The sequence below is a fragment of the Natrix helvetica genome (assembly GCF_964273705.1).
Source record: "Natrix helvetica genome assembly, chromosome: 2".
NCBI classification, from domain to species: Eukaryota; Metazoa; Chordata; class Lepidosauria; order Squamata; family Natricidae; genus Natrix; species Natrix helvetica.
The window spans coordinates 269,086,077-269,104,360 of NC_138552.1; the positions used below are offsets into that span (position 1 = coordinate 269,086,077).

Here is an 18,284-nt window from a genome sequence, read left to right on the forward strand (position 1 = left end):
TCTCTTTTCTCCAAGGATAATCTCTCTTCCTTCTGTAACTCTACTGCACCTTTTCTAGGCAGGCCTCCCCTCCAACACACTTACCCATTGTAACGTATAAGGAAATGACTTTGAGAAAAAAAAGAGCCACAGCCAGGCAACAGTGGGATAAGAGGAAGTTTAGCCTGAAGAAGCAAAGTGGATGTGGCAAATGTCTTTTTTTTTGTTTTAAATTTTATTTACAAACATGTAAAATACACATACACAAAACTTAGACGTACACCACATTTACACAATACAATACGAACAGGAGCTTCCTGTTCTTTCTAATAGCAATTGCCAATTGATATCTCTCACCTTATATTGTTTCCCCTTCTATTATATTTCATTTGTATTTCAACATTCTTAACCCTCTTATCTTACTCCTCTGTCTGCTATATTGGCTGATTACCTCTAGTAAGTTTAAACCACTTGGATACATATATATGTGTTCATTCTCCTTAACTACTATTTTTGGACTTCGTTGTCTTCCTTCATTGATCCTTGTTTCTTTCCTCCATCCACCTATACCATTTATCCCATATCTGGTAGTATTCTGTTTCTTCTTTTCCCTGGATTTCTTTTGTTAATTTGTCCATTTCAGCACAGTCCATAACCTTTCTTATTATTTCATCTTCGCTTGGAATTAATTTGTTTTTCCATTTCTGGGCAAAGGCAATCCTTGCCGCCGGAATTATATGTAATATTAAATACTGAATTTCTTTTTTATATTTCACAGTCATTATTCCTAATAAAAAAACTTCAGGTTTCCATTCTATTTTAACACCTGTTATTACCTCTAGCCACTTTTTGACCCTTTTCCAAAATTTTTTAGCCTCCTCACAGGTCCACCAAAAGTGGTAGTATGTTCCATGTATTGATTCACATTTCCAGCATTTTGGGGAGGTATTTGTTGAGATTTTAGCTAACCTTGTTGGTGCCAGGTGCCATCTGTAAAACATTTTGTACTGATTTCCCTTGTATGCAACTGATAGTGTCATTTTTAAGTTTGTTCCCCAAATTTTTTCCCATTTATCCAATTCAATATTATAGCCAAAGTTCTGTGCCCATTTTATCATTTGTTCTTTCACAATTTCCTCTTCCATTTTATGCTTCAGGAAATTTATATATTCTCCCTATCATCTTTCTATCCGAGCTATAAATTATTTTATCCAATTCGTGTGGTTCTGTTTCGATGTCATATATTTTAGTATCATTATTGTGTTTAGTTTTGATTTGCAAGTAGGTTAGCCAGTCAACTTTCATGTTTTGTTCTGCCAATTCTTCAATTGTTTTTAAATTTCCCTGTCCGTCAATTATGTCTCTGTATCTTAGCATTTTATTCATATCTATAAAATTTGGATGGATCGTCCTTTCTATCGGTGATAGCCAATTCGGGATTTTCACACAGTGGATTTTTTTTAATTTTGAGCCAGTTTTGCAATAACACTCTTCTAATTAAATGTTTTTTTTTATAATAAAATTTTATTGGGTTTTCAACATTTATAGGGAAAAGGGTAAATGGACAGGTCTACAAATTTTGGCAGTTGCAAAATGTGAAAGGCGCCCCTCCCTCCATACCCATAGTATACATTTATATATAATGCATTGGTATATAATTGATTACAATCAGCATATTAGTTCTATTACTAAATTCAATCAGATTAAACATTACAGTATAAAATCCAAGTATAATTCCATTATCACTTTCGGTCAATTTATAATAATATGATTTTCTTGTTTATTTTTGTGATCTGAGTCTTCTTGCTATTGCCCCATCTCCCTCCACTGGCAGAGCTCTGGCCCCTCCCGTGTCCTGCGTGTCCGTTGTAATGTCTGGTGTTTTCTCTAGGAGTGTTTTATTTTTTTCCATAAAGGCCTGCGCCTCTATGGGTGAATTGATTCTGATTCTTGTCTCCTCCCAGAATATCAGCATACCTTCAGGCATCAACCATCTAAACCACACCCCTTTCTGGTATAATTTATTCGCTAATTGCGAATAATTCTTCCTTTTTTCTCTAATCTTCTTAGGGATCTGCTTCAGAATGGTTATCTCCATATCATGATATGTCAATGCTTGCCCCCTTTGTACACCCAGAATTTCATCTCTTGTGCTTTTTCTAAGAAATTTAATGTGAACCTCCCTGGGTACATTGTGTGTTCTATCATAAGCTGAGTTCACTCTATAAACCAGGTCTATATCCCACCCCATCTGTTGTTTTTCTTTGTGTGTGTAGTCAGCCAGGATGTTTGTCATGATGTCCCTTATGTTTTCCCCATCTTCTTCTATAACATTTTGAAATCTAAGATAATAGGACATTCTCTCAAATTCTAATTTCATCTGTTGGATGTCAAGATCTTTGTTCCCTTTCTGCACAGCTTCTACCACCCCCTTCACCTCCTCCACCCCCCCTTCCACAAGGTTCAGTCTTTGTGAGTTCTTATAAATTTGGGCTTGATTTTCTTTAATTTCATCTTTCATTTCCCTTAGCTGTTTCTTGATTTCCTCCTGGCCCTGTAAAATTTGTTGAAGCATTTGTTGAAAGTCCATCTCTGTAGTCTTGGGTTGCATCAGTTCTGTTATCTTTGACTGTGTGGCTGGACTGGATGTTGCAGATGTTGGAGCAGACGTGGCAAAGCCAGGTTTTCCAGGAGGTGGTCTTTTGGATGCCATCCTTTATAACGTTAAAAGTTCAGTCCATATATAAGATAAACAGTTAGAAAAGAAGGGTAGCCAGGTGAATTCCGGGAGCAGGAGAACCAGGCAGAAGAGAATCTCTCTAATAAGTCTGGCAATAGATGAAAAGTTTCCCCTAGAAAGTTCAAAAAATACCAATCCACAAGAGTTTCCTCTGGGAGACACGGAGACAAAGACCGGAAGCCTGAATTTTAAAGGTGGAGTCAGGTTTCACAGTTCATAAAGACAACGGAAGTGTGCCATCTTGCCCTGCCAGTTTTGGGCACAGAGGCATAACAAAGTTTTTAAAAAAGTTCCAGAAGTCCTCAAATCACAGTAATATATAAAATTAAATTAAAAAGAAAATCATCTCAACCTGGGTGAGGCTTCATTCGTTGGCTCTCCCCCCTCCTCCTCCCCCGGGGGCTGAGAGCAAAATTGTTCCTCACTGCTTGTCCAAGGGGGGGGAACCCCTCCCTCCAGCCGCGCCTCCAACTTGCTCCGAAAGTTGTTTTAAAGAAAGCTGAATAATCCTTCGTGCAGAATAGGGAGTGAAGAGAGAAGCAACCTCACCGCACCGCAGCTGCGTCCTTCTATTGTTGCATTCTCCGGTCGGCTTTAGCGAGGCGCGAGGCGCAGAAACGCGAAGCGCCCTCCGATCTTGCTCCCCGGTGCCTTGGGCGCGCGAGAGACCTCCCGCCGGCCGCCACCGCTGCAGGAGACCCCCGCGATGCCGCCCCTCCGGCAGGACCCCTCTGCGGGGTGTCCTGTGCCCCCCAAGGAGTGGGGAAGCCCACCGGGGAGCCGGAGCGGGCAAAGAGCTGCCCGCCGCCGCCGCCGCCGGAACCGGAACCTAATTAAATGTTTTTGAAAGTATTCGTGCGCTTTATTTTTATCATCCCATAGGAATGTATGCCAACCTGCTTGCAAATCATAGCCTTCAAAGGTCAAAATTCTTTTATTCTTTAGTTCTATCCAATCTTTCACCCATGTTATTGTCACTGCTAATGTGTATAATTCCCAATTTGGTAATGCTAAACCTCTCCTCTCCTTGCTATCTTGCATTGACTTTAGTTTAATCCTTGCTTTTCGTCCTTGCCAAATGAACCTAGCAGTTATTTTGTTTAATTCTTGAAAGTTTTACCCGGGTTAATAGGTGCGGCTTGCAACAAGAATAAGATTCTTGGTAAAATATTCATTTTGACTGTGGCTATAAGTCCCATTAGTGATAGCTGAATATTTTTCCAGCTTTCTAAATCTTTCTTTATTTGTGTCACTAGTTTATTATAATTATCGTCCTTAATTGTGGAACATTTTGCAGACACCCAGATCCCCAAATATTTCACTTTCTTAGTTATTTGCATTCTAGTTGCTAATTCCAGTTCCTCTTCTTGATTTTTGGTCATATTCTTGGTTATCATTTTTGTTTTGCCTTTATTGATTTTTAATCCTGCCACTTTGCCATATTCTTCTAATTTTTTAATTAATTTCAGACTGGATTCTAATGGATCTTCTAGAACAAATACTAAGTCATTGTCATAAGCTTGGGCCTTATATTCTTTATTTTTGAGTCTCAAACCTTTTATTCCCTGGTCCTTCCTAATTTCATTTAATAAAATTTCCAGGGTTAATATAAACAGCAAAGGAGAGAGGGGGCATCCATGTCTGACTCCCTTTTTTATTTCGATCTTCTCTGTTAGTTCGTTCATCAGAACTTTGTCTGTCTGACTGTTATAAAGTTTTTCTATCATTTTTGTAAATTTTCCTCCGAATTTCATCCTGTCTAATAGTGTTATTATAAATTTACAAATTACGTTGTCAAATGCTATTTGTGCATCAAGAAAAACCAGTACCATTTGTTTTTCTGGATGCGCCTCGTAATATTCTATTATGTCTAGGATGACTCTCGTATTATTTTTAATGTGTTTGTGAGGTAAAAATCAGTTTTGGTCCGGATGTATTTGTTCATTTAAAACCTGTTTAATTCTTCCTGCCATAATTGCTGCAAATATTTTATAATCGGAATTTAGTAATGAAACTGGTCTGTAGTTTTGGATTTCTTGTAGATTGGTTTCTTCTTTCGGGATTAGCGATATTATTGCTTCCGTCCATGATTCAGGCATCTAGGCTTTTCCTAAAACTTTGTTAAACATTTCTACTCCTAGTTCTTCCAATATTATTTTATTATATTTGTATAGCTCCACCAGTATTCCGTCTGGTCCTGGGGTTTTATTATTTTTCTGGTTTTTCAGGACTAATTCTACTTCGGCTAACGTTATTGCCCTGTTTATCGCCTCCCTTTGTTCTTTTGAGATTGGTGTTATCTTTTCTGTGTTTAAATAATGTTTTATCTTAATTTCCTCCATATTATCTTGCGTGTATAGTTTTGTGAAGTATTTATGAATAATATGGTTCTTTTCTTCCGCTTTGTATTGAATTCTTCCCTCATCATCTCTACAGTATCCCAAATGCTTTTTGTGTTCCTGGATTTTCCTTGAAATCCTATGAATCCAACCTTTTGCACATGCTACACTTTTATTGGCTTATTTCCTTCAACCAGCAGATGCTTTGCCAAATCCAGGCAGAGTAAAGTCTTTTCCATTTAAAACCTCATCGTTGAGCTGCACTACAAGACTACAAAGAACCCAGGTTGTTTTCTTGACAAAAATATTTAAGTAGTTTGACATTGTCTTTCTTTGGAATGTTTTCTTGATTTCTCAGCCAGCGTGAAATCTTAAGATTTCCTGCTGGATACTTTTCTGAGTATTAGCCAAGCATTATTTTGTTTAGCTTCCAAGTTCAGACAAAGTTGGCCAGCTGCTGCCACCTGCTGAGAGGCTTTCCCATTAACTGTTACAGTTAATGGGAAACAAAACAAAACAGCAAAATCTAGATGCTGCTACATATTGATCTTGGACCTTTCCCAAAGCAATACAAGTGAGACCTCTTATAAGTGTAGAAAGAACTAGGAATTGAATTTAAAACAGACACTGTACGAATATTGTTCTCTCTCTCTCTCTCTCTCTCTCTCTCTCTCTCCCTCTCCCTCTCCCTCTCTCCCTCTCTCCCTCTCTCCCTCTCTCCCTCTCCCTCTCCCTCTCCCTCTCCCTCTCTCTCTCTCTCTCTCTCTCTCTCTTGGCAAGAGATGTAGGCCATGTTCAGGAGGGATGACTGCATTTATTCTGCCCTATAGTTTGGACCAAGCATCAGGCTTCTGGTTCATCTCAAGATTAATAATGGAATATTATAGTTTAACCAAATCCAGCATCCCCCCTATTGTATTCTGACAGGATTATCAGTTATCCTTGTTCTCCAAAACGAGTAACTTTTCCAGAGGTGGTATTCAGCAGGTCCTGGCCAGTTCTGGAGAACTGGTAGCGGAAATTTTGAGTAGTTTGGACAACCAGTAAATATCACCTCTGACTGGCCCCGCCCCCATCTATTCTCTGCCTCCTGAGTCCCAGCTGATCGGGAGGGAATGGGGATTTTGCAGTAACCTTCCCCTGGAGTGGGGTGGGAATGGAGATTTTACAGTATCCTTCCCCTGCCATGCCCACCAAGCCATGCCCGCCATGCCATGCCGTGCCCATCAAGAGACACCCACAGAACCGGTAGTAAAATTGTTTGAATCCCACCACTGATCTTCTCCCACCTAGCCATACACTCAGGTAGATAGTAGTGTTTAACAAGGTGCTGTCCAAATGGATTGAATTATAGTGCTCTCATTCCCAGCCATCATTCAGACAGAGAGTAAAAGGGACTCGCTTGATCTGAAAGATGAGACAGAATTATATGGAAGCCTTTTGGATACCTTCATCATCTGAGCAAGGTCAATATTAACAGGGAGAAGGGCTTCTATATCCTGCTTATAAAACCCCTTTCCTGGAAAGTTGCACCTGGTCACAATACTATTGCCTTCACAGCACCCAACCTCTTACATTGTGATAAGTCTTCATTCTGATGTGATTGCTTCTAGCATTGTTGTTAACCTTGCTTATTTATTGGTGTATAGTCTCGCTGTCTTTTAATTATTTGCTTTAAAGCCCCATTGACATTTTTTAATAGAAAGATATTGTAAAACTATAATAATAAATCAAACCATATAAGCAGCTGATTAAGTCTGTGTGCCAGGAAAGGATATCCAGGCTATTTTGTTTACTTCAAATTTATGAGTCATATGGAATCATAGAATTGAAAATGGCCATCAAGTTCAATTCCTGTCACACTGCAGAATTCACTACACCCTGTCTAATAGAGGACTTTCCAGTCTCTGTTTAAAACCTGCAGCAAAATGGAAGAAATCGTTCCATGAGGTAACTATTCTACTAATTGATAGCTCTTACTGTTCTTCCTAGTATTTGATCTACAGCCTTGAAATTTCATCCCATTAGTTTTAGTCTTACCTTCTGGAGGAAATGAGAGTAAGTTCAAGAATAGGTCTACAGTATGACAGCTCTTCAGGTATTTGAAGACAACTAACAATCCTTAACCGTCTCTTCTGCAATAATTATAATTGTTACATATTGTTCCTTTGTTAATTGACGACATGCAGTTTCTCTTGAAAAGACTGTTCAAAAATGTATTTGTAAAAGTTACATGCAGGAAAGGAGCAACACAGTGCCCTTCACTGAAACTGAAATGCCTTGTGAGTAGAAAGTAGAATATGTGAAGAAAACTGTCAATTCGTGTATGGCATGCTGAAAAAACTGTAAAAACAATCCATGCAGTCTATCATCTTTTTGCCCACTAGATAATTACATGTTTTAAGGAATTCCAGAGGCAAGTTTCTAACATACGTGACAATTAAACAAATAACCAAACAAAAACAGTTAACATCTATTAAACTAGACTAATTATCATCTTAACAAAACTATGTGTAAAAAACTAAGATATTTAAAAACTTAACTCCTTGATCAATTCAGCTTCTTGCATTCTTTATCTATATACCATTGAAGTTTCTCAGGTTCAGGATAAAGGTCCAGCAATGTTGACAATTCAAACAAGCACAGGGTTCTTCTCAACAAAACTTTTGCTAGACCAATTCTTGAATACAGCTCATCTGTCTGGAACCCGCACTGCATATCAGACATTAATACAATTCAACGAGTCCAGAGATATTTCACGAGAAGAGTCCTCAACTCCTCTGCTCGCAACAGAATACTTTATGCCACCAGACTTGAAATTTTGGGCTTAGACAACTGAGAACTGCCATCTTTGATCCAACCTAAGCATAGTACATAAAATCATCTGCTACAATATCCTACTTGGCAATGAATACTTCAGCTTCAACCACAACAACACACAAGCACACAACAGATACAAATTTACGGTAAACCACTCCAAACCCGATTGCAGAAAATATGACTTCAGTAACAGAGTGGTCAACGCCTAAAATTCACTACCTGACACTATGGTTTCTTTCCCAAACCCTCAAAACTTTAACCTTAGACTTTCTACTGTCAACCTCACTCCATTCCTAAGAGGTCTTTAAGGCGCCTACCGTCCTTGTCCTAATAGTCCCTTGTATTCGTATTCATTTCAGGTATTCATAATCATGTTTATACATATCTGTTATCTAATTCATGCTTGATGAAATAAATAAATGAATAAAATAAATCTCTGATGATTGTGTGATTTCCAGGCAAACCCAAACAATTTTTTTTATTTCAAAGAATTCCCATGAGATCATTCTTGAAGAAAAGAAATCCTAATGCATTGAATGCTACTTCAATTTTTGAGCCATTTCTTATGATAATTAGAATTTAAATTAGATTTAAATTTAATTAGAATTTAATTAAATGATTTATTAATAATTTACTATTTAATTTAAAAGTAATTCCAGACAGTAAACTCTAAATGATATATTTTATTTGTATTTTTATAGAAGAGCAACACATACATGGTGCTGAGAAAGCTGAGGGTGAAAACAAGTACCTTGAATATCTAAGAAAGTGTCTTAGCCTGCCAATTGTCTTCTTGTTGTCTCCCAATATTTTTGTAGACATTCCGGTGGCCCATCGCAAGCAGCATCAATGTCAATGAAATGCTGGAGATTCAGGTGTTTAACTACAGCAAGGTCTTCTCCAACAGGTAAGTGATGCACAATGCCAACTAGGACACATTTGAATCTGCCTTTTTTTGGCCTATCTTAGAAAAGTGATCAATGGAAGATAGTATTTCTACAGCCATTCTAATATTTTCAGCATTTTGTACCCGTATACATTAGGCCTATTTATTTCCCAACACCCTTCTTTAAGAGAAGTAGGAAGACATTTGTATATTGATAGGTGAGCTTGAAAAATATGGCATGACAAATGTTTTGCTACACTGAGAGAGCCCAAAGACCTAGTGTGGCGCAGAGAGCATTGTGTGCGGTGAGTGATAAGAATGCTGTATTGTAGGCTAATTCTGCCAACTGCCACAGTTTGATTCTCACCGGCCCAAGTTTGACTCAGGCTTCCATCCTTCCAAGGTGAGTAAAATGAGGATCCAGATTGTTGGGGGCAATATGCTGACTCTGTAAACTACTCAGAGAGGAGTATAAAGTACTGTGGAGCAGTATATACATCTAAGTGCTATTGCTATTGCCTTCCAGCACTTCACTATCCATTTCATAGAATTCAACCTTTGCTGCCTAAGCATCTGCTTTATCCTGTCTAATGCAGAGAGTACCAGCCCCGACGAAGCGAATCTGAGCACATATATAATAGGGATGGGTACCTTCTGATAGTTGAAAATTTTACTAAGGCTATCAGTAGATTTGTAAAACCTATCTTAGGCCTTTACTGGGCTTACAGTAAAATTGTCATGTTTTTCCAGTCTTGATATCAAAAATTGTGCCATTGGTTTTCAACAGATGTAACTGGAGGTAACTTTTAAGGCTATAAAGGTAGAGGTGGGGAATGCTTGTGATCCTGGGCCTGAAAAGGCTTAATCCTGATTTATAATAAACCTGTCAGAATACAATAGGGGGGCTGCTGGATTTGGTTAAACTATAATATTCCATTATTAACCTTGAGATGAATCAGCAGCCTGATGCTTGGTCCAAACGATAGGGCAGAATAAATCCAGTCACCCCTCCTGAACATGGCCTATATCTCTTGCCAAGAGACACTTGCTAGGTCAAAATAAAAGTGGAATAGCTTTAAAATTGAGAAAAGATTTGACAGAGGTGATTTTCTATCTCTAGAAAATTCTAGGAATTCCTACTGCCAGGAGAATACATTGGGATGTGACAACTAATGGTTTCCATAGTACAGTGTTATTCTGTATCATTTGTAGTGGAGAATCAATTCTCCAGAGAGGATTATGGACCTTCAGATATGGAGGTCAAACAGGCACCAATGGTGCATGAGCCACGGTGGTGCAGTGGTTAGAGTGCAGTACTGCAGGTTACTTCTGCTGATTGCTGGCTGCCTGCAATTTGGCAGTTTGAATCTCACCAGGCTCAAGGTTGACTCAGCCTTCCATCCTTCCGAGGTGGGTAAAATGAGGACCCAGATTGTTGGGGGCAATAGGCTAACTCTGTAAACCGCTTAGGCAGGGCTGTAAAGCACTGTATAGCGGTATATAAATCTAAGTGCTATTGCTATCTAATGGCTAGAGCAGCTATGGTGGACGGTTACCGTACACTTACTGCTAATGAATGAATCTGCATTAATGAGTAGTGGCTATACTTGGGTTTATACAGGAAACTGTTCCAGTTCTATATGAAGATGCTAAATATAACAAAAATCCCTTTCTTGCTCTTTTTCTTGCTGGATCATATTAGTTAAAACCCTGTATAGCATGATCTACTAGATTAGATGGATTTCACCATGCATAAATAACACAATAACAGGGTGCTTCTGTTGCCCTTCATTCACAAAACTAGTAACAACTTATTTAAACAAAATGATTATTTAAGAAAACACATTAAATAAATGTGATGGTGATTTTGACCAGTTTTCCACAGAATTGCACTAGTAATACTAGTAATTTCTAGTATAGGGTGGTGCAGCATGCAAGAGATTTGGTTAGAGCAAGGTTAATTGCGTAACTTTGGAACAGTAATATTACACCAACAGAACTAGACGTTTTAACCCAAATTAGACTGTTAATGCAGTTTGGATACAACCCTTTTGGAAACTCTGCATGTAACGCATCAGGATAACTTATCAGTTATATGTATAACAGAATAACAGATTTTGAAGGGACCTTGGAAGTTTTCTAGTCCAATCCCTGCTCAAGCAGGAAACCCTATAGCAGACTAATGGTTGTCCAACTCTCTTCTTAAAAACTTCCAGTGTTGGGGCATTCACAACTTCTGGAAGCAAGCTGTTCCACTGATTAATTGTTCTAACTGTCAGGAAATTTCTCTTAGTTCTAGGTTTCTTCTCTCCTTGATTAGTTTTCACCCATTGCTTCTTGTCCTGCCCTTGGGTACTTTGGAAAATAGGTTGACTCCTTCTTCTTTGTGGCAGCCCCTGAGATATTGGAACACTGCTATCATGTCTCCTCTAGTCCTTCTTTTCATTAATCTAAATATATCCAACCCCTGCAATCATTCTTCATGTTTTAGCCTCCAATCCCCTAATCATCTTTGTTGGTCTTCTTTGCACTCTTTCTAGAGACTAAACATCCTTTTTAATATTGTGGCAATTAAAACTGCATGCAATATTCCAAATGCAGTCTTATCAAGATATTATATAGTGATATTAACATTTTGTGTGATCTTGATTCTATCCGTCTGTTAATGCAGCCTAGAACTGCATTGGCTTTTGGGGGGCAACGGCAGCACATTGCTGGCTCATATTTAAATGGTTGTCCAATAGAACTCCAAGATCCCTCTCACAGTTACTATTATTAAACCAGGTACCACTTATTCTATACTTGTCCATTTGGTTTTTCTTGCCTAAATGCAGAACCTTATTTTTCTCACCATTTCAGCAGGGTCTTTATCCAGGTAGTTCCAAGTCTACTTCAAACTTATTTCTTGGTTTGAATTCGAGCAGTTCTGGAAAACAAAGCTAAACTGCTACCATGAACCCTTTAAGGATTGTGAAAATGGTATAATTATATTTGAAGCATCAGTCTACCACAAAAGGCACACATTATTAAACATGGTTGAATATGGGCTTGCACAGCCGTGGCTATGCTGACACAAAGAGTCTGTAGCTTTTATGGCTCCATGAAAGGCATTGACATGGTATAAAAAGTATCTCCCTGTTCCCAAAGTTAATTTAAAATTTAGAGTTTTAAATTAAGGACTTGAAGACTTCTGGGAGTGATACATCCTGATCTAAAGTTTCTTTTCTTTTAGTCCAGACATTAAGAATTGATATTTCAATGGTATAATATATACTTTGCTTGCTTTTAGTTGTTAGGTTCCATTTTTGTTCAGATCTCCAACCTAATTGCACAGCATAAGCTGTGAACATCTTATCTGTATACCGATTATTTAACTTAGTGGTAGTGGTTTTCAAAGTAGAAAATGTTTCCATATTCATTACTGCCTGGTTCTTTTAACCTGTGATATAATGGATTGGAGAGTTAAACCCTGAGACTTTCTGCATATGTACTGAGCATGAATTTTATCAATGGATTATAGTCGAGCCAATAAAATGAGAGAGGAGATTATTTGCAGCAGCATAACCAAACAAAATACTAACAATCTAAAGTTCCAAGTTGGACGGTCAGAGGTCTTGCTTGGCACAAGATGCCATCTACCATTACAGTTATTTTATTTTAAATTATATAAATTGCAAGTTAAAATCATATTAGTGATATAAAAGAACAACAGGTAAAAAATATTTCCATTATCAATAGGCATCATTGATGAGCAGAGGGGGCACAGTGGTTAGAGTGCAGCACTGCAGGCTATTGCAGCTGACTGCAGGTTGCAATTCAGCAGTTCAAATCTCACCGGCTCAAGGTTGACTCAGCCTTCCGAGGTGGGTAAAATGAGGAGCCAGATTGTTGGGGGCAAGATGTTGACTCTGTAAACCGCTTAGAGAGGGCTGGAAAGCACTGGGAAGCTGTATATAAGTCAAAGTGCTATTACTATTAAATAGTTAACAATAATTCAAATTGCTTTTTGGTCAATTATTTTACCACTGATCTTATTGTGCTTATAAGCTGTTGTATTGACTGTAATAAGGATGGGTATACTCCTGAAATTAGTGTGTCAATTTGCATACTTGCCATTATGCATACAATTTGCACCTGTTTGTTTTAATATTTTGGATTTTTATGAATAAAAATCCATAGAAGGATTACCATAGAGGGAAGGAATAACAGAGTATTGTAGCCATAGAAGAGGGCAGAGGACTTGTATTCTGAATTCTCTTATAGTTTTCAAAAACCAAGCAGGCGTTGTTTCCACACTTTTAAGCAGTTGCTGATACCTCGTGTGTTCAAAATCCATCAAATTGTTTGGCAATCTCAAACAATGAAACATTGATAGACATCTTGGCTTGTGGGCAGCTAAAGTGAGAGCATATTGGGCCTGTTAAAAAACTTCTGTGACACCTGTCTGTTCCACTACAATTTTTGTCTCCTGGCTTGGTTGGAACTTGTGCTTATCTGCTGCATTCCATTTGCAACCTGTTAAAGTACATAATGCTTGGTTATTTTTGTAAGCATCGTGTTGCTTGAATTCAAAAGATTCCCTGCTTTCTAATCTTAAGATAAACCTTGGAAATAAGTATCATAAACTGTGTGTGTTGGTGAACAGGCAAATGCTAAATGCTAGATGGGTACACTGCAGATGGGTCAGAATTGCTGATTAGATGTTTCTCTTCAAAGACCAAGTGCACTTCAAAGCTAATTTAGAGTTCAAATCCACACTTCAGCAATGTATGTCAGTCCAGAAATAAAGTCCCATGTGACTTCAGCTGGAAGCCTGGCGAGATAAATTTTTTACCATAAGTATAACATTTTATTTTCTAATACAGTGGGGGTGCCACATTTGAGCTGCAAAAATCCAACCAACCAACTCGATGACAGGAAAGAGAATTTTATGCATTTCTTTGCTACAACCTGATGTTCATGCTAATTTTTGTGCCCAAATCTTGCAGCCCAGATCTTGGAAGCTAAAACATATGAAGAACGGTTGCAGGAACTGGGTATGTTTAGTCTGAGGAAAAGAAGGATTAGGGGAGACATGATAGCAGTGTTCTAATATCTCAGGGGCTGCCACAAAAAAGCAGTCAAGCTATTCTCCAAATCTGAGGGCAGGACAAGAAGCAATGGATGGAAACTAATCAAGGAGAGAAGCAACCTAGAACTAAGGAGAAATTAGAGTTAGACAGTTAGAACAATTAATCAGTGGAACAACTTTCCTCCAGAAGTTGTGAATTCTCCATCACTGGAAGTTTTGAAAAGGAGATTGGATAACTATTTGTCTGAAGTGGTGTAGGGTTTCCTGCCTAAGCAAGAGGAGATTGGATAACCATTTGTCTGAAGTGGTGTAGGGTTTCCTGCCTAAGCAGGGGGGTGAACTAGAAGATCTCCAAGGTCCCTTCCAACTCCAATAACATTCTGTTATTCTGCTTTAATTACCAGAATCAGAGTTTATTAAAAATTCCCTAGTAGAATAGCCTTGTTGATGTGTTGAAGTATAACAAATATTTTTGTATATGGGATTCAATATGTCAGACATTGGACAGAAGAGAGATCCAAATATTACATAGATGATATGAGTGTGTTTACAGAATGATGGTAATAAATACAGATATATGCAAGAATTTTCAAAATCTACTTTCCCCCAACCCTCCACCTCCCACCTAAGTCCAAGAAATACTGAATTGCTGCATTACATCAATTAAAGGTCTGGTTGCTTTATTCATACAATATACCAAATTTGACTAGTTTCAAATTTGATCAGGGTTTTTTTTTATAGTTAGTGCATTGTGTAAAACCCAACTCATTAAATATTGAATATGCTGTGCAAGCCAAGAAAATGGTTTAATTTAGTAACCCAGTTTATTGTATTATGGAGAGCCAGCCTTTAAGTCAGGGGTGTCCAAACTTGGCAACTTTAAGACTTGTGGACTTCAACTCCCAGAATTCCCCAGTCAGCTTTGCAGACTGGGGAATTCTGGGAGTTGAAGTCCACAAGTCTTAAAGTTGCCAAGTTTGGACACCCCTGCTTTAAGTGAACTTTGCTGTTCTTGTGTGTAGTTCAATACTCTAGATTACACTTATTCTTTTTAAGCCACAAGAGCATTGAGAACTGTATTTGCACTGACGTAAGTCATAAGAAACAAAATTAGGTACTCTTCCAAATGTTGTTAAGGAGCAGATATCTTGCTCCAAAATGGTAATGCACTTTTAATCGGGGTTTGTAAGCTATTAATTTTCTCCCGAGGAAAGAACCACAGCTCATAAAGCCAAAATGAGATATGAGAAATTACTTTTTCCCGTAAAGATGCAAGAAACACACTTCATTTCATCCAGTCTCTTTTGCGTCCAGAGCACGAATGGGTATATCATGCTGAATAGAAGTTTCTCGATAAGGGCTATCTGCTTACCAGAAGGAGCCAGAGATAAAGGAATGACACTCAATGCTGACTTGGGCTGAATTATTGATGCAGCCTCCTCTGACTTTTCATTGTGCAGCTTTGTGATGGAGCCTTTATATGCCTCCCCTGGACACTGAGCAGCTTAGGGCTAATTAGATGGCAATATGATCACATTTTATTCCAGCCAGGTACTGAGCCTAAGAGGGCAAAACTTTCCTAAACTTTTAACCTGCAGGAATAGCCAGGGTTGCCTCTCCCAAGGAAGACAGGGAAAATTATATTGTTATATAATTTTCCTCCCCCCCCCCCCAACACTCTTGGTTGCTTAAAAAGGAAAGTCATGCCAAGGAAACAGCCACTTGTACCTTGTGTTCTAGCACTTTCCTGTACTGAAAAAAAAAACATTTGCCATGTATGATTTCATGTAATATAAAAGTCAGCTTTCATGGTGAATCATTGATAACATGTCCATTGGAGTCTGCGTAATTATTTGGTTCATGCTAACATCTGAAACAACAGGTATCCCTTAATCATGATTACCTCTATATTCTTTGCTTATGTATGCGTTAATATTTCTAGTATGATATAAAGGCAGTAAGCTGAATGAAGAATGATTGGGGATATCTGCTGGAGGAAGAAAACCAAGCAAGAGTGATGTCATAAAGTTGCTGAGAAAAGAATCTGTAGGATCAGCTGAAAAACTATAAATCAGAACTGACATCAATGCTCTAGGCTGCTGAGAAGATAACAGAATCACTGAGAGCTCCAGTAAAAGGGTTTGGTTTCTTGTCAGCTAGAAAACGTACTGAAACGAAGTATAGAGTTTTGACAGAAGCAGCATTAGGACAAGCTCTTGGGGGGGGGGGGGGAGAAGTTGAACAAAACCAGAAGAGATCTTGGTTTTGTACCTAATCAAACTCCCTAATCAATGGAGCTAGCAGAGTGATTTAATGGCCGGATGCCCTTCCTATTGCGAATGCTGAGTTTTGTTCAGCAGATATATTCTCAGTGTGCCCAGAGAGAGAAATATCTGCCTCTATCTAGGATCGAACTCACAGCCTCCTGATTGCGAGGCAAGAGCTCTACCTCTAGGCCACCACACCACTCGTTTTGTACCTAATGCAGATACATTATCTGAGATGATTCTGCTAAGGCAGGGGTGTCCAAACTTGAGACCTTTAAGACTTGTGGACTTCAATTCTGAAGTCCACAAGTCTTAAAGTTCTCAAGTTTGGACACCCCTGCGCTAAGGGAATGATCATGCACAAGTATCTAGAGCAGTGTTTCTCAACCTTGGCAATTTAAAGATGTGTGGGCTTCAACTCCCAGAATTCATAGCCCACATGGCTGTCTGGGGGATTCTGGGAGTTGAATTCCACACCTCATAAAGTTGCCAAAGTTGAGAAGCTGATCTAGAGAGATCATTCACACAAAATAATTGCATAAGCTTTGATGTACTAAATCTATGCGTTGGTCTCATCCTTGGGTTGTCTCTTTCCACCTGTCCCACAATAGAAGCTTGATCACTTCGGCCCTGTAAAGAGGAGTCAGGTCACTCAAACAGAAATATGTTTTGATGTGGTGAATAAGAATTCTCTGCCAAATATTTGATGCCTCACCTTTCTTTAGAAACACGTATTTCTAAAGTAGACTTTAAAATATATAAACAGACTTCCGATATTGCTTACACTGGAATGTGTTCATCAATCCTGTTGATCTCAGTTGCTACAGAGTATTTCTGTTGCTTTTTGTCCATTACACTCCTGATTTTTTTTTTAAAAAAAAACAGATATTCCACACTGATCCGAAAGATAGACATTCCATGAAAAAAGCTTGGCCTTAGGAAAAGGCTGTCAGGGATCCAAATAACACCACCATCAAAAGAAGACTCTGAGGCTTGAGTTTCCACAAAGTTCCATTTTATTGGAGATGTCATATTGGCACATCTGGGAAAACCCAAATTTGAAAGCTTCCAGGTTTTCCCCACCCAAAAGAAAGTCCAAGTCCCTGCCCAGCACCTACATGTCTGTCACATGGTCCAATCAGGCACCATTCAAAACTGGATATACCTTTCAGTCACACCATCACAGCTGCAAGGCAAGATGTCCTTGACTCTCTGAGAAAAGAATATTATGACTATATATCACCCATACTCCATATAACCCCCCTCCCGTTTTCTACTGTGGCAGGCCTGAAGGCCCAATATCAAAGATGGCTTCCTGGTCTGACAAAGGCATTGAGAAATAATAAACTGCCGTATGAAGTGAGGTACTGAGTGACAATCTAATTTTTGCTTCCAATTCCAGCTGACTGAAGAGAAATAATGATGAGACAGAATACAGGACTGTAGTGTGGAAATAAATGTTATTTGTGGGGGAGGGAAATGATTGCATATTAAGCATCTGAAAATTGCTAAACAGCATCAGAAGCAGGCTGGAAGCTTGAGTCCCATTTTTCCTAAAGACACAAAGACCCTGCTTTTTCCTCTCTCTCTTGAATGCAGCTATGCAACATTGAAAAGTCCCAGTGCATTTTCCCTGAAACAATTTTATATTGCTTTTAAAACTTCAGTGTGTGTGTGTGTGTGTGTGTGTGTGTAGATAGATAGATATAGATATAGATTAGATAGATGATAGATAGATAGATGATAGATAGATAGATAGATAGATAGATGATAGATAGAGATATAGATTAGATATAGATATAGATATAGATATAGAGATAGAGATAGAGATAGAGATAGAGATATAGATATAGATAGATATAGATATAGATATAGATATAGATATAGATATAGATATAGATATAGATATAGATATAGGTTGCGTCACAACCCCTGGTATGCCCTGTCAGGGGAAAAATGCCCTGGGGAAATCTGAGATCAATGGACCGTGGCTGATTCCCTTCCGCATATCTTTTGAGATATTGAGAAAAATAAAAGTCTTTAAAAGTATTCTAATTAATAAACAAACTTTAATAATAAAATAAAAAGTAAATGAAACAGAAATAACTAATGGTTACATTTTGATAATGAAAGCTACGTCTGCCAAGCTGGCAGCCAAACAAAGAAGAAAAGAATTTTGGAA

The 18,284-nt window shown here is 38.4% G+C and overlaps 1 protein-coding gene across 1 annotated transcript in view; it reads left to right on the forward strand.

The window, feature by feature from the left end:
- OTOF (otoferlin) overlaps positions 1–18,284 on the forward strand; it is a gene marked incomplete at its 5' end in the record, with an annotated part of 209,536 nt that overhangs the window by 54,458 nt on the left and 136,794 nt on the right. The window contains one exon of the mRNA XM_081944293.1: positions 8,697–8,785. Within this exon, the coding sequence (XP_081800419.1) occupies positions 8,697–8,785 (89 nt within the window). The remainder of the gene's footprint in view (positions 1–8,696; positions 8,786–18,284) is intronic.